Below are 15,056 nucleotides of genomic sequence, written 5' to 3'. Positions count from 1 at the left end.
TAATAAGATTCACCACCAATATCTTAAAAATTAGTAAAGTTTAGCATTGTTCAACAACAATATTTGAAAGTAGAGGGGAAAAGATGTATAACCAGCTATAACCTTGATTCTTATAACTTTGCTATGAGGAGATAAACGGTAATCTTTGAAAATCCATAACAAAAGTATTTCCTTTTGTTGTTAGTTTTTTGGGTTGTGAGCACTGTGATTTAGTTCACGAGACCTTAATGTAAATTTTAACTATTTAATTGTTTTATAAAATGTAATGTTAATTTTGAGTGAGATTCAACACTTTAAAAACTTACATCTGTGTGGGGCAAAAATGACCAACTGAACATTGACCACAGATAAAGATTAAAAAAGACTTGGATTGAATTATACCATATTTTTATAGAAAGTGTATACAACTTCCAGTTTGATTGTATTAACAAAATATGGTCAAACGAATATTGTTATTATGAATTATATAATTTATTATTATACAAGTAGACTTTGAAGTTTATTGTGTTTATAATACCTCATTGTCTGTACAATTCAAACTATACATCCTACCACTCCTACAATAAAGTATTCTTTTTTTTATTCTTTAGAAGTTGCTTAGAAATACCTAACTTAGCAAAACAACGTTTGCCGGGTCAGCTAGTATATATATGTTAAAGAAGTTAGTTTTGATGTTGATAAATATAAGTAAGTTCTTCAAGGGCAATACATCAAATAAGAGGCAAAGATTTAGAAGTTAATCTTTAATTTTTTCCAAACATTTCGACATAGGATTTTATGTCATCATCAGTGGATCTACAGAATGAACATTGAAAAATTAACATAAACTAGGAAAAAATGACAGAAATTGGAAAAAGAACTATAGATACAAGTATTATAATTATAACAATAACAATTATAACTAAACAGATAGACAAACATAAGAATTGGAAAGTAAAAAGAAATATATACAAACATACAAAAGCGTAATATATATATATATATATATATATATATATATATATATATATATATATATATAAATATACATATAAACAGACATATATATATATATATATATATATATACGATATACATGTACAAACACGTACATATATACATATATATATATATATATATATATATATATACATATATATACACATACAGACACATACACATATATAAACAACAATGGTAACTTACATAAATAAGGTCTTAAATCAGTAACTAGCGTATGGTACATAATTTTGCACTATCATTTATACACTAACTTAGAGCTGTCAAGAACGTTCATTTTCAAGAACCGGTTCCAAAGTCCAAAAAGGACTCGGTTCCGGAAGAACCGTGAACGGTTCCAACCCGGAACAGTCCGGATCGATCCCGGAAAATTCCAGACCGCTCCGGAAAAAAGTCCGGCTACTTTTTTCTTATTAACTTCCCGTAGGGTAAGTTATTGTAATGGGCCGAAAATCGAAATTGAAATTTTTTACATTTCTTGACGTTTTGAAGGTTTCTGAACATTTTTGCATACCTCAGAAAAAATGGATGTGTGTGTGTGTGTGTATCTATGTATGGATACAAATTTCCAGTCACGTTTTCGGGCGCACGGATCAACCGATTTGAATGGTTAAAAAAACATTCGATTCCTTTTGATAGGGAAAAGAGCTGATTAGTTTTTGGCGAAGGCAGGTCTAACCGTTACGCAGATAGGGAGCAAAGAGTGCAGAAAATAGAAATCAAGTTTTTGAGAGAACGGAGTATCCGATTTGAATGATCTAAAAAACATTCAATTAGTAATGATTGGGAGAAGTGTTTATTAGTTTTTGGCAAAGGCAAGTCCAGCCATTTCGAAGATACGGAGCTAAATGTGTAAAAAATGGCAGTTTTTGAGAGAACTAAGCGTCCGATTTAAATGATTCAAAGAACATTCTGCTTGTCTTAATAAAATAATTGATTTTGGAAAAAAAGCATTTTGTTTCAATTTTTTTTTTCAAAAAAAATTTTTTTTTGTATATCGAAAAAAATGCAGATTTTTCTTCTAACTATATATTTCTGACTATAGTTCTAATATACTTTGAACAAATAATTTCAACTTTGCAATTCAGTTTATATAATTCTTATAAATATTAGACAATCTTATTACAATATTTATAATAATCTATTTGAAAACATTCAGTATTCCTCGAACATTTCGTTACGGTACGGAAAGTTCCAGCAATTTGCCTTAAGGCACGATGCCATACTAGTTTTTACATTCAGTCACAAACATCCGTTTCAAGCTACGTGTCTCGCTTTTTGTTCTTGAATTTTTTTTGTAACCCTTTGAATTTTTTAATATAATTATAATTAATACTTTTTTGTGCATTACTATCTTCTATATATATAAAAATAAGTCGGGTTTTCCTTCCTGACGAAATAACTCCAGAACGCGCGAACCGATTTCGACAATTTTACATTCGTTGGAAAGGTCTCGGGCTCCGCAAGGTTTATAGCTAAGAAAATTTAAAAAAAAATTCAACAGAAAAGCGGAAAACATATTTTCTTTTTTTACATGCGGCGTCATCTCTAAAACTTAGCATGTACTATAAACCAAACCGCAGTCGGTAGATGGCGCCGGTAGATATATTGTTTGACATCTCAATGTTCACCGTTCAGTTAAATTCAGGTGACAAACCGGCATTGTGTTTACAGTGAAATTGTGCAAAAAAGTTAAATACGTTATTCTTTTCCGTATATCACGTGTTTTGTGCAAATTTTTGTCTTTAAAGCAGGCGTTTGTCTTTAAGGTGGTAAGTTAAACTCTGTAAATTATGTGGATAGCGCATTTGAGTTTAAATTCACCACTCTGTCCATAGTCTGAAATGCCTATAGGACGACGTGCGAACATCGGTCGCCGCACAAGACATGCAAGCCAGCAGCAAGTGTATTTACTAAACTTAAGCGAAGGCAGACAAAATATAATAAGACAAAATGCCCGGTTAAGACAACGCATCAGTACACGTAGATCATTGACATCATACAATCGCTTGGCATTCCAGTATGATCCCACTGCAAACTACAGTGATGATAAAAATTTCGATATTGGACCAATGACGACTATATGCCGATATTGCAATGCGTTAAAGTTCAAAAGAGAAACGGCTGGATTGTGCTGCGCAAGTGGAAAAGTAAAACTGGATCCATTACTTGCACCACCAGTGCCACTGAAATCATTGTTTGATGGAAGTGACCCCGATTCCAGCCATTTTCTTTAACACATCCTTCAATACAATAACTGCTTTCGCATGACTTCCTTTGGAGCTAATATCATTCAAGAAGGCGGCTTCATGCCGACTTGCAAGGTAAAAGATACAACGCACATAACCAATTACTCACACCAACACAATGAATTGCACACCACACACTACACCATCACACGATCAGAAGTTACACCGTATTCTTCAACTGATGATTGTTTGCAATTACAGATACAAGGACAAATATACCATTTGCATGGTTCAATGGTGCCAACACCAAATGAACAGCACCAATTTCTGCAAATATATTTAATTTCGTCGATGGTGGATCAGCTGAATGTGCGGTGCAATATGCAGGAAGAGTTAAAGAGACGAGTTATTGAACAGTTGCAATCATTTTTTCACGCTAATAATGCTGTGGTTAACATGTTCAAAACAGCATTGGAACAAATGCCATCAGATACGCACAAATTTATCATAAGAGCGGATTGTACCCCAAGAGGTGAACATGTGCGAAGATTCAATGCACCCACCGTTAATGATGTTGCTGCAATTATTGTTGGCGATCCAACTAAATCGCGAGACATTGTCGTTCAGCGAAGAAGCAATATCATGCATCGCGTAAACGAGACACATCGTTTGTACGACGCGTTACAATATCCAATCATTTATTGGCAAGGGCAAGACGGTTACGACATCACGTTGAAGATGGTCGATCCAATTACAGGTGCAATAATAACACACTAATTATTTTTATTATTGCTATTATTTGTTTCCATTAACAATTCATTCCATTTTGCATTTTCAGGCTTATCAACGAATAAAAATCTAAGCGCTATGAAATACTATGCATATCGTATGATGATTCGTTCACATGAGGAGAATGTCATTCTGAAGTGCCGTCGGCTATTCCAGCAATTCGCTGTCGACATGTATGTCAAAGTCGAGACCGAACGTTTAGCGTTCATTCGATTCAATCAGGCAAAGCTACGATCTGAGGACTATATACACTTGCGAGATGCTATTCATTCAGATGGTGATGTTCAGAATATTGGACGTCTCACGATTCTCCCATCATCTTATACCGGAAGTCCACGCGACATGCACGAATACGCTCAAGACGCTATGACGTACGTGCGACATTATGGAACTCCGGATTTATTTATTACGTTCACTTGCAATCCGAAGTAGACGGAAATTGAACGTGAGTTGGAAATAGGCCAAAAACCGCAAGATCGCCATGACATAATAGCCAGAGTATTTCAGCAAAAACTCAAGGTTATGATGGATGTGCTTACAAAGTATCGAGTTTTTGGTGACACACGTTGTTATATGTACTCGGTGGAATGGCAGAAGCGTGGACTACCGCATGCTCATATCCTAATTTGGTTGCTGAATAAATTACATTCAAATGAAGTGGATGACATCATATCAGCTGAAATTCCTGATCCAGTCACTGATCCCCATCTACACGATATTGTGACGACACAGATGGTGCATGGACCGTGCGGTGCATTAAATCCATTATCGCCTTGCATGGCTAATGGAAAGTGCACAAAACGATATCCGCGACCGTTAGTTGCTGATACATTCACAGGGAACGATGGATATCCAGTTTATCGTCGGCGTTCAAAAGAAGAAAATGGTCGAACTATCAAAGTTAAAGTTCAAAATCAAGAGATTGAGATCGGAAATGAATTTATTGTACCATATTGCCCGCTGCTATCTCGAATTTTCAGAACACATGCAAACGTTGAAAGTTGTCATTCGTCCAAATCAATCAAATATTTGTGCAAGTACGTCACAAAAGGCACCGACATGACTGTGTTTGGTATTGCGTCGGAAAATGCGAATGACGAAATTAGCAGCTTCCAAACTGGCAGATACGTCAGTAGTAATGAAGCACTGTGGCGATTATTGTCATTTCAAATTCATGAAAGATATCCCACAGTTATGCATTTAGCAGTGCATTTGGAAAACGGCCAAAGAGTTTACTTCACTGAGGCTAATGCGGCACAGCGAGCTGAGAGACCACCATCGACAACATTGACTAGCTTCTTTGCTATGTGTGAAGCAGATCCATTCGCAGCGACGCTGATGTACGTTGATATGCCTAAGTATTACACTTGGAATCAATCAACAAAGAATTTCCAACGCCGCAAACAAGGAACCCCAATTCCAGATTGGCCACATGTGTTTTCCACGGATGCACTTGGTCGCATATATACTGTTCATCCTAGAAGTGATGAATGTTTTTATTTGCGACTTCTGTTGGTAAATGTGCGTGGACCAAAATCATTTGTGCATTTGAAAACTGTGAATGGCCACCGATGTCAAACATATCGAGAAGCATGTCAACTATTGGGTTTGCTGGAGAACGATTCTCATTGGGATCTAACACTTGCGGATTCAGTTGTTTCATCAAATGCGTACCAAATACGAACGCTGTTCGCAATTATCATCACCACATGCTTTCCTTCACAACCAATACAATTATGGAACAAATACAAAGACGACATATGTGAAGATATCTTGCATCGCTTGCGCATTCAAACTAACAATCCTGATATCCAAATAACCGATGAAATCTACAATGAAGGATTGATTCTGATTGAGGATCAATGCTTGACTATTGCAAACAAGCTACTAATTGAAGTAGGAATGATTGCGCCAAATCGATCGATGCACGATGCATTCAACCAAGAATTAAATCGAGAGCTGCAATACAATGTTGATACATTGCAAGAATTCGTTCGAATTAATGTGCCGTTGCTGAATGAACAGCAAAAACAAGTATACGAAACATTAATGCAAGCGGTGGCCAATAATACTGGTGGTCTATTCTTCCTGGACGCACCTGGAGGAACAGGGAAAACATTTGTCATTTCATTGATTTTAGCCACTATTCGATCAAGATGTGACATAGCTTTAGCGTTAGCATCATCGGGAATTGCAGCGACTCTTCTAGATGGAGGTCGTACTGCACATTCTGCACTTAAGTTGCCACTCAATTTAAACACAATTGATACTCCAACATGCAATATTTCCGATCCAGTGCAATGGGAAAATTGTTGACGCAATGCAAGCTCATTGTTTGGGATGAGTGCACAATGGCGCACAAGAAATCACTTGAAGCACTTAACTTTACACTAAAAGATCTTCGGCGAAATAACAACATCTTTGGCGGCTTGATGATATTGTTGGCAGGCGATTTCAGGCAGACGTTGCCAGTAATTCCCCGTGGAACGCCTACAGATGAATTGAATGCTTGCCTGAAAGCATCACCGTTATGGAATAACGTAAAAACATTATCGCTAACCACTAATATGAGAGTTCAACTTCAAAATGATCAAAGTGCTGCACAATTTTCCAAACAATTGTTAGCTGTTGGAAATGGGAAAGTCCCAGTTGATGCGACATCTGGATTAATTACTCTTACCAATGACTTTTGCCGATTTGTAGACTCTCAATTAGAACTTATTGAAAATGTTTTCCCAGACATTAGCGAAAATTATCAGAATTATGCTTGGTTAAGTCAACGAGCAATTCTTGCCGCAAAAAATAATGATGTGCACGCATTGAATTTCGTCATTCAGTCAAAAATTGCTGGCGATTTGGTGACATACAAATCCATTGATTCCATAACAAATCCCGATGAAGTAGTAAATTATCCTACGGAGTTTTTGAACTCTCTGGAGTTACCAGGATTTCCACCACATAACTTGAAACTCAAAGTTGGCACTGTTATAATGACATTGCGTAATTTGAATCCACCGCAACTTTGCAACGGTACTCGACTTTCAGTAAGAAGACTTATGCCGAATTTGATTGAGGCAACCATTATTAACGGAAAGTACGCAGCTGAAAATGTATATATTCCTCGAATACCAATGATTCCGACTGGTCTTCCGTTTGACTTCAAACGATTACAATTTCCAGTTCGCCTTGCGTTTGCAATGTCAATTAACAAGTCGCAAGGTCAATCGCTTAGTGTTTGCGGTATAAATTTAGAAAATCATTGTTTTTCGCATGGCCAGTTGTACGTTGCCTGTTCACGAGTTGGGAAACCATCCGCTTTGTTTGTGTTAGGCCAAAAAACAAAAAATGTTGTTTACCAAAAGGCTCTTCAATAAAACATATAATTTGCAGATTCACTTTCTTTTACTTAGAGAACTTTAACTCATTTTTGTAATCAAAATAAATTCGTTACTGTTGTACAATAAAATCAAATTTTTCCTTTTCAAATATAAAACAAACAAAAAATTTCTTCATCTTTCTCACGAAACCATCTGGTGGCGAAACGGAGTTTGTCGGGTTTGCTAGTTTAGTTATATATTTGTTTGCCATGAATGCAATTCTCAAATTGGAAATTGTACATTAAAATAATATTTAGTCTGCTTTCATTATTAGGTTATATGTAATTTTCATAAACTTTTAAATAAATAATTATAAACTTTTTCATAAACCAATAAATTTGAAGTGTATTTTTAGTTTCTTTAGTTTTTATTTTCTCAATTAAAGTTTTCGATATCCATAGAAAGAGGCGGTTTCTTTTGATCAGGAGAATTTACAAAACTGGCTGCATATAGTATTAAAAAAATAACATATTATTAAAAGTATTACAACAAAACGCCTTAGTTTAATTGAAATAAATAGTTTACTTCATAAAAAGTAATTTAATTTCTAAATTGTTAACTTCATATAAATATAAAAATTTCATACTATGCCTACCTTATTTTTATACCTAAGCTCTTCCCATTATGTAATTCGACTCTTGCAGTCAGAGAGCAAGTGGACCTTATGATCATAATATTAGTAAATGTACTAATAAATATATATATATCTGAAGATTTCAAAGCAGAAGCGTACTTTTAGAGCCTGGCGATTGTACATCGACTCATAAATCGTAAAACAACAAATTTCAAAAATTCCTTCGGGTTTGCTAATTAATTTTAAAATATTGTATATTTTAAAATAGTGTTTCATAAATAAATAACAAATATATAAAATAATATTTATTAGAAACATAAACTAATATATGTTACATAAACTGATTTTTTTTAAGTGACAATTTTAAAAGTAGAAGTGTTTTTATTAACTTCTATATCGTTTGAAATGTTGTTGAGATGGATAAATATTTAGTTTCAGAAATGATAATTTAGACGGATTACGAAATGCGGCTCTTGTAGTCGGGTGTAGTCTATTTAAAATAGTTGGAGGTCTTTCTGATAACAAGTGTCAAAGTATGATTTGGAGAAGTCATTAAAATCAATATTAATGGGCTAAAGACTGATGGCTCGCAATGAAAAGATTCAGGCTAATACATATAACAATGTTTAATTTTTTATATTGTGTCGCAACACGTCTCCTTTCCCTAGCTATAAACAACTAGTTGGTTTGGTATTTAGCCTTGAGGCAAATTACATGAACTTCCCGAAATGTGTAAATAATCGACTTGATCAAAAAAATGTGTAAATAATATACTTCATCAATCCTACTTAAAAAAAAAAACGATAATAATTTTAGCAAAGTTTGACGAATTTTTAAAATTAAACTACTTGTCGTAATGCCGTAATATTACAGTAAGTTCTGTAAGACCATGATGTATATCGCCAAAAAAAGTTCCATGAAAAACGGCTTAATTTTTTTTTAACAGTTAATTACAAGAAAACGGCTCGGTAGATTTTCACCTAAAATTAATCAGTACCATTCCCATCTAATATCTTTCGAACAGATTTTGATTTTTCAAAATCGGTTCGGTAGGATGAGCTTAAATGTGGACGAAAATTTAACACTTTTTTTCAACATTTAATTACAAGAAAACGGCTCGGTAGATTTTCACCTAAAATTAATCAGCATCATTCCCAAATGATATCTTTCGAACAGTTTTTGATTTTTCAAAATCGGTTCGGTAGGATGAGCTTAAATGTGGACGAAAATTTAACACTTTTTTTCAACAGTTAATTACAAGAAAACGGTTCGGTAGATTTTCACCTAAAATTAATCAGCATCATTCCCAAATGATATCTTTCGAACAGTTTTTGATTTTTCAAAATCGGTTCGGTAGGATGAGCTTAAATGTGGACGAAAATTTAACACTTTTTTTCAACATTTAATTACAAGAAAACGGCTCGGTAGATTTTCACCTAAAATTAATCAGCATCATTCCCAAATGATATCTTTCGAACAGTTTTTGATTTTTTAAAATCGGTTCGGTAGGATGAGCTTAAATGTGGACGAAAATTTAACACTTTTTTTCAACAGTTAATTACAAGAAAACGGCTCGGTAGATTTTCACCTAAAATTAATCAGCATCATTCCCAAATGATATCTTTCGAACAGTTTTTGATTTTTTGAAATCGGTTCGGTAGGATGAGTATAAATGTGGACGAAAATTTAACACTTTTTTTCAACAGTTAATTACAAGAAAACGGCTCGGTAGATTTTCACCTAAAATTAATCAGCATCATTCCCAACTAATATCTTTCGAACAGTTTTTGATTTTTTAAAATCGGTTCGGTAGGATGAGCTTAAATGTGGACGAAAAGTTCAACACTTTTTTCAAATTACGAAGAAACGGCTTGGCAGATCGTTGCACAAAACTGACAAACGATAGTCCTCACCGAAATACATCAAATGGCTTTTAAATTTCTAAAATCGGTTCAGGCGTTTTTGAGAAAACGTCGATCAAAAGTCTAATTTTGACAAATGCCAAAAAGACCATACTGATTTTTGCAAACTTTGACGAATTTTTAAAGCTGAACCAGTTGTCGTAGGGCCGTAATATTTTAGTATGACCTAGAAAACTATGGTATCTTTCGTCAAAAAAATAATCATAAAAATCGTCAAAATGTTTTTTTTAAAAACTTTATTACAAGAAAACGGCCCGGCCGATCTATACCAAAAACTAATCAGCACGATTCCCAACCAATATCTATCGAACGGTTTTTGAATTTTCAGAATCGATTCAGAATTGCGGGCTAAAACGTGGACGAAAAATTTTTCACTTTTCTGCAATTTACAAAGAAACGGCTCGGCCGATCGACGCACAAAACTCAGAGACGATAGTCCTCATCGAGATACATCAAATGGCTTTTAAATGTTTGAAATCGGTCCAACCGTTTTGGAGAAAACGTCGATTTACGGCAAAAAATCTGTTCACACACACACACACACACACATACACACACACATACTTTTTCCAAATTTGGTCTCATTCGATTCAGAATGGCTCGAAACGTCGAGAAAACATAAAATTAGCGATTCGGATTTTTTGATGAAAACATAAACTTCTCCTTCGGGAAGTTAAAAAAGTTCTTCGCATTTGGTCTGTTTATCTGTGTTTGCGAATGCTTTAAAGGGACATAAGCGATGAACAGCGGCAGTTTATCCCTTATTCTGTCCCTTTCAAGCATTCGCAGAAGTTCGGATTTCTCTTTCTGCTCAAATAAAAAACTGTTGTGTACAATTGTACATAAATTAAGTGTACATATTCGGTAACGATTTATTAAACAAAATTAATAAATTTATAAATTCTTAAAGCTGAATATTGAACTGAAATGTACTTAATTTATAATTCATTATTATTATTGGTAAAAAATCGTTGTAGATTTAATTAAAATAGTAAATAAAAATATTTTAACGGTTGATTACGAAAAAAATACCCGTTCCATGTACTAAACAGTACATCCCCAAATTTTTCGAATAGTAATATTCAAAATCGATTTAAATTTTTTTAAGAAAAGGTTTTGAATGAACAACAGCTCAGTTTGTGAGAAAGTGAAAGGTAAACTAGTAGTGTTTGGCATCGTGCCTTGAAGCAAATTGCTGGAACTTCCCGTACCTAAAATATTTTTTTTAAAAAAAGATTTTTTTTTAACTTTGAAAAACAGGCAAATGTGGTCTTTAACAATACAGAACGACTTATTAGCATAATATTATCCAGTCAGATTTTCTGGCTAAAACAAAGTACTCCTTCGCAAAAGTTATAATAGGTTTAACTTCTTAATTCGAATAAGTTAATCAATTTTGAATCGAAATTAGGCTTTGAAATGGAAATAAATAATGTCTTGAGTTCCTATATTTGAATATTTGAAATGTTGAGTTAAAATTAATAAGAATTAGAAATAATAATATAGGATATAAAAATAAAACGTTGTAGGTGACAAAAAAAATTAAAACTAGTGGGGTGTATGGCATCGTGCCAGAAGGCAAATTGCTGGAACTTTCCGTACTGTAACGAAATGATCGAGGAATATTAAATGTTTTAAAATAGATTATTATAAATATTATAACATTGTCTATTTATATTTATAAGAATTATATAAACTAAATTGGGAAGTTGAAATTATTTGTTTAAATTATATTAGAACAGAAATAAAATAAAAGCCTGAATTATTATAATATACAAAAAAAATTTTTTGGAAAAAAAAAAAATTAAAAAAAAAATTTTGAAGCAAAAATTTTTTTCCAAAATTAATTATTTTGTTAGAACAAGCAGAAAGTTTTTGGAATCATTCAAATCGGTCGCTCAGTTCTCTTAAAAACTGCCATTTTTTGCACATTTAGCTCTGCCTTTGCCAAAAACGAACCACCCCTTCTCCCCGTCATTATGAATTGAATGCATTCAAATCGGACGCTCCGATCTCTCAAAACCTTGATTTCTATTTTCTGCACTCTTTGCTCCGTATCTCCTAATCGGTTGGACCTGCCTTTGTTAAAAACTAATCAGCACATCTTCCTATCAATAGGAATCGAATGTTTTTTGAACCATTCAAATAGGTTGATCCGTGCGCTCGAAAACGTGGACAGAAAATTGTATCCCTACATACATACACACTCACACACACACACACACATCCTTTTTTTTCTGAGGTATGCCAAAATGTTCAGAAACCTTCAAAACGTCGAGAAATGTAAAAATTTTCTATTTAGATTTTCGGCCCATTACAATAATTTACCCTAAGGGAAGTTAAAAAAAAAAATGGAACCGTCGGCGGTTCCCAAAATTTGAGAACCGGTTCCAGAACCGCAACCTTGACTAACTTGTTTTTTTGTTTTTGTTGAACAGAGCATAGCATAATATTTATGAAATATAATAAATTTTGCACGCAAAAACTAGTTTATGCGTACAATCCCGAGGCAGTTGTGTCACATGTGCTTAAAAATTATTTGGAGAGACCGAAGTATAGTTGTCGAGTTTTTTTTACAATCAGTGTTTTGAAGTATGGGTGAAGAGGCTAAGATTCATAGTTCGGGATCGTACCGCGTAAGGATAGGTTCACAGGTTCGGAATTAAGCCAGTTAAGAGGAAACAAATTTGGAAATATTATTGAGTATAACCTGATAATTTTCACAGAGTAAAAAGGCATCACACCTTTTATTAATGCAAGATTTAGTAATGCTGATTAGACAAGATTCAGCAAACCTTCTCTGAATAATGTTCCGTTCGTGATAAAGTATACTAACGTTATAAAAGTTAAAAGAATGTTTAAAAATTTTTATATGTGTTGTTATCATGGTTTGATTTTGTCGTGGGTTTTTTTAGTTATTATCATGTTGTTTTAGTCGTTTCATTAAATTCTGTCCAGTTTCACCTATGTAAATGGAATCACAACCATTGCATTTTAATTTATAGACAATATTTGATGTGCGTTCTAAACTAGTGGATGATTTGAGATTCGAAAAAAGAGAGCTGAGGGTTGAGTCTATGTTACAAATTAATCTTAAGTCGACCTTGTGGAACAGTTTTTTCCAAATGGGAAATAGTTCTTTAATAAACGGGAACAAACATTACCAATAATGTCATTGTCTTTGGAGATTTTGGTAGAAGAAGAAGAATAATTAATGTTATTATTGAGAAATTTGAGTCTATTGTTCGTGACAGAGTTTATGAGATTAGAAGAATAAGAGTTATTGATAAGTGTTGTGTGTATTAACGATAAATTAGCAGACCAAAATTGTTTGTCAGAGAGAAGTATGGCGTGGTCAACTAAATTAATTATAGTACCTATTTTCATGCTAGATAGGTGATAAGAATGGAAATTAAAATATCTGCCCGACCAAGTAGGTTTTTGGTACCAATTTGTGATGATACGGTTATCTAAGGTTTTTATAATTTTGACGTCAAGAAAGCTGATAGAATTGTTTTGTTCTTTTTCGAAAGTGAAGGAGAGATGTTTATTGAAAGAGTTGAAATTGTGGAGTAAAAGTTCAAAGTTTTTAACCGGCACACAACTAAAAATGTCATGTCATTAATTTTCAGTGTATCTCATTAAAAAAATGAGAATTTTCAGTATTGTTTTTTTGTTATTAAACGATTTTTTTACAAAAATATTAACACGTCATCATTATACAATGTTTTGACTTGAAGTAACAAAAATTTCAGAAAAAAAAATTAATATTCCCAAAGTTATAGCTGTTTTTGTTGACCCTGTTTCAAAAAACGGTCCTAGCGGTGACCATCATAACTCCTTAGAGATTCATCTAAAATCAATCAAATAAAAAAAATAGTTTTATAAATAGTGAATCCTGGGCTTGATCGCAATAATTAACAAAATGGCAGCATCAAAAATAAAATTTCTTAAAAAGAGTTACGTAACTCTGTCTCCAAACTAACAAGATGTGTTTTTGTAATAAGCTTTTTTACAATAAAACATATTATTTATTTTAGTTTTTACAATTTTCAAAAAAATTTCATAACTTGATGTTTTTTCAATTTATTTCATACTTATTTTTTCGTTGCATTTTTGTGTTGTTCTTTGTGTTATATTTTTTTTAAATTTATTTGTATGCACTGAAGATGGGTCAAATCTGGACCCGAAACGTATGTTCTCTTAATTAAAACATTTCGCATTAAAACTGTTTTTTTAATTATTGGATGGATGCCCAAGAAACAATTTTTATCATATTATTTCACCATCTGAAGAAAAACCTCTCGCTTTATATATATATATATATATGTAGCGGGTTGCCAACACGCATCGCGGCTTGTCAACACGCATCACATGTTACTGGACAGATTGGCCCATATATTGACAGCACAGAAAAAAAAAAAAATAAATTCAAGTGTCAGATCGGACACGGCTTTTGTTTCTCCCTAGTCGAGTTTGCCTAAAATGTATGATTCTTAAAACCTTTCTTTTCAATTATAAATACGAAAATACCAATAACATTTTATTAACGATTAGTATGACAACACATAGTGTCGTGGATATTAATCATATATAAAATAAACGAAATATAAATAATATTTTATGGAATTTATTATGACTATAATTTGGACAATTCCGGTATTTCTACAATATGGAGCACGCCTCCATATTTTGGTGACCCCGAGAGTGAACAAGTAACACACATTTCGCAAGAAGGTAAGAAGATCAAGTCATTTTTAGAAGTAACAAAATAAATTGAAGTCTCAAGAATAATCAAGAAAAGAATTTTTAAAAATATAAATAATTATTTTAAATGGCTCACAACTGCCATAACTCGCATTCTAAGCATACAATTGAGACTCCGACCACGAGAGAGCACTTCAAGATAAACAACAACACGTGCTCAATAAATCACTTATTATCCTGGTAAATAAGTCGATTATAAGCACCATGGCAACAGACAGGGAACATCAAACCAATTTGGCAACCGCCATATATAATCAACCGCTAACTCACCAGCGAAGGGCCACATACACTCAACCGCTAACTCACCAGCGAAGGGCCACATACAATCAACCGCTAACTCACCAGCGAAGGGCCACATACAATCAACCGCTAACTCACCAGCGAAGGGCCACATACAATCAACGGCTAACTCACCAGCGAAGGGCCACATACACTCAAC

At 33.5% G+C, this 15,056-nt stretch overlaps 2 protein-coding genes across 2 annotated transcripts; both read left to right on the top strand.

Annotated features, from left to right (window-relative positions):
* Window positions 1-4,502: 4,502 nt before the first annotated feature.
* LOC113367245 lies at window positions 4,503-6,293 on the top strand. Its single transcript, XM_026608871.1, has one exon. It carries the CDS (start codon window positions 4,503-4,505, stop codon window positions 6,291-6,293), a length of 1,791 nt encoding a protein of 596 aa, XP_026464656.1.
* A 35-nt stretch (window positions 6,294-6,328) lies between these two features.
* LOC113367244 (ATP-dependent DNA helicase PIF1-like) lies at window positions 6,329-12,654 on the top strand. The gene is made up of 3 exons (XM_026608870.1): window positions 6,329-6,706; window positions 6,815-7,087; window positions 12,577-12,654. Exons 1-3 carry the CDS (start codon window positions 6,329-6,331, stop codon window positions 12,652-12,654), a joined length of 729 nt encoding a protein of 242 aa, XP_026464655.1.
* The last annotated feature ends 2,402 nt before the right edge of the window (window positions 12,655-15,056 follow it).

The sequence above is a fragment of the Ctenocephalides felis genome, unplaced genomic scaffold, assembly GCF_003426905.1.
Source record: "Ctenocephalides felis isolate EL2017-DRISC unplaced genomic scaffold, ASM342690v1 CF-g0.4_SCAFFOLD_01170, whole genome shotgun sequence".
Lineage (NCBI taxonomy): Eukaryota > Metazoa > Arthropoda > Insecta > Siphonaptera > Pulicidae > Ctenocephalides > Ctenocephalides felis.
Note: the sequence above shows the minus strand (reverse complement) of the source record. Positions and strands in the feature narration are given on the sequence as shown.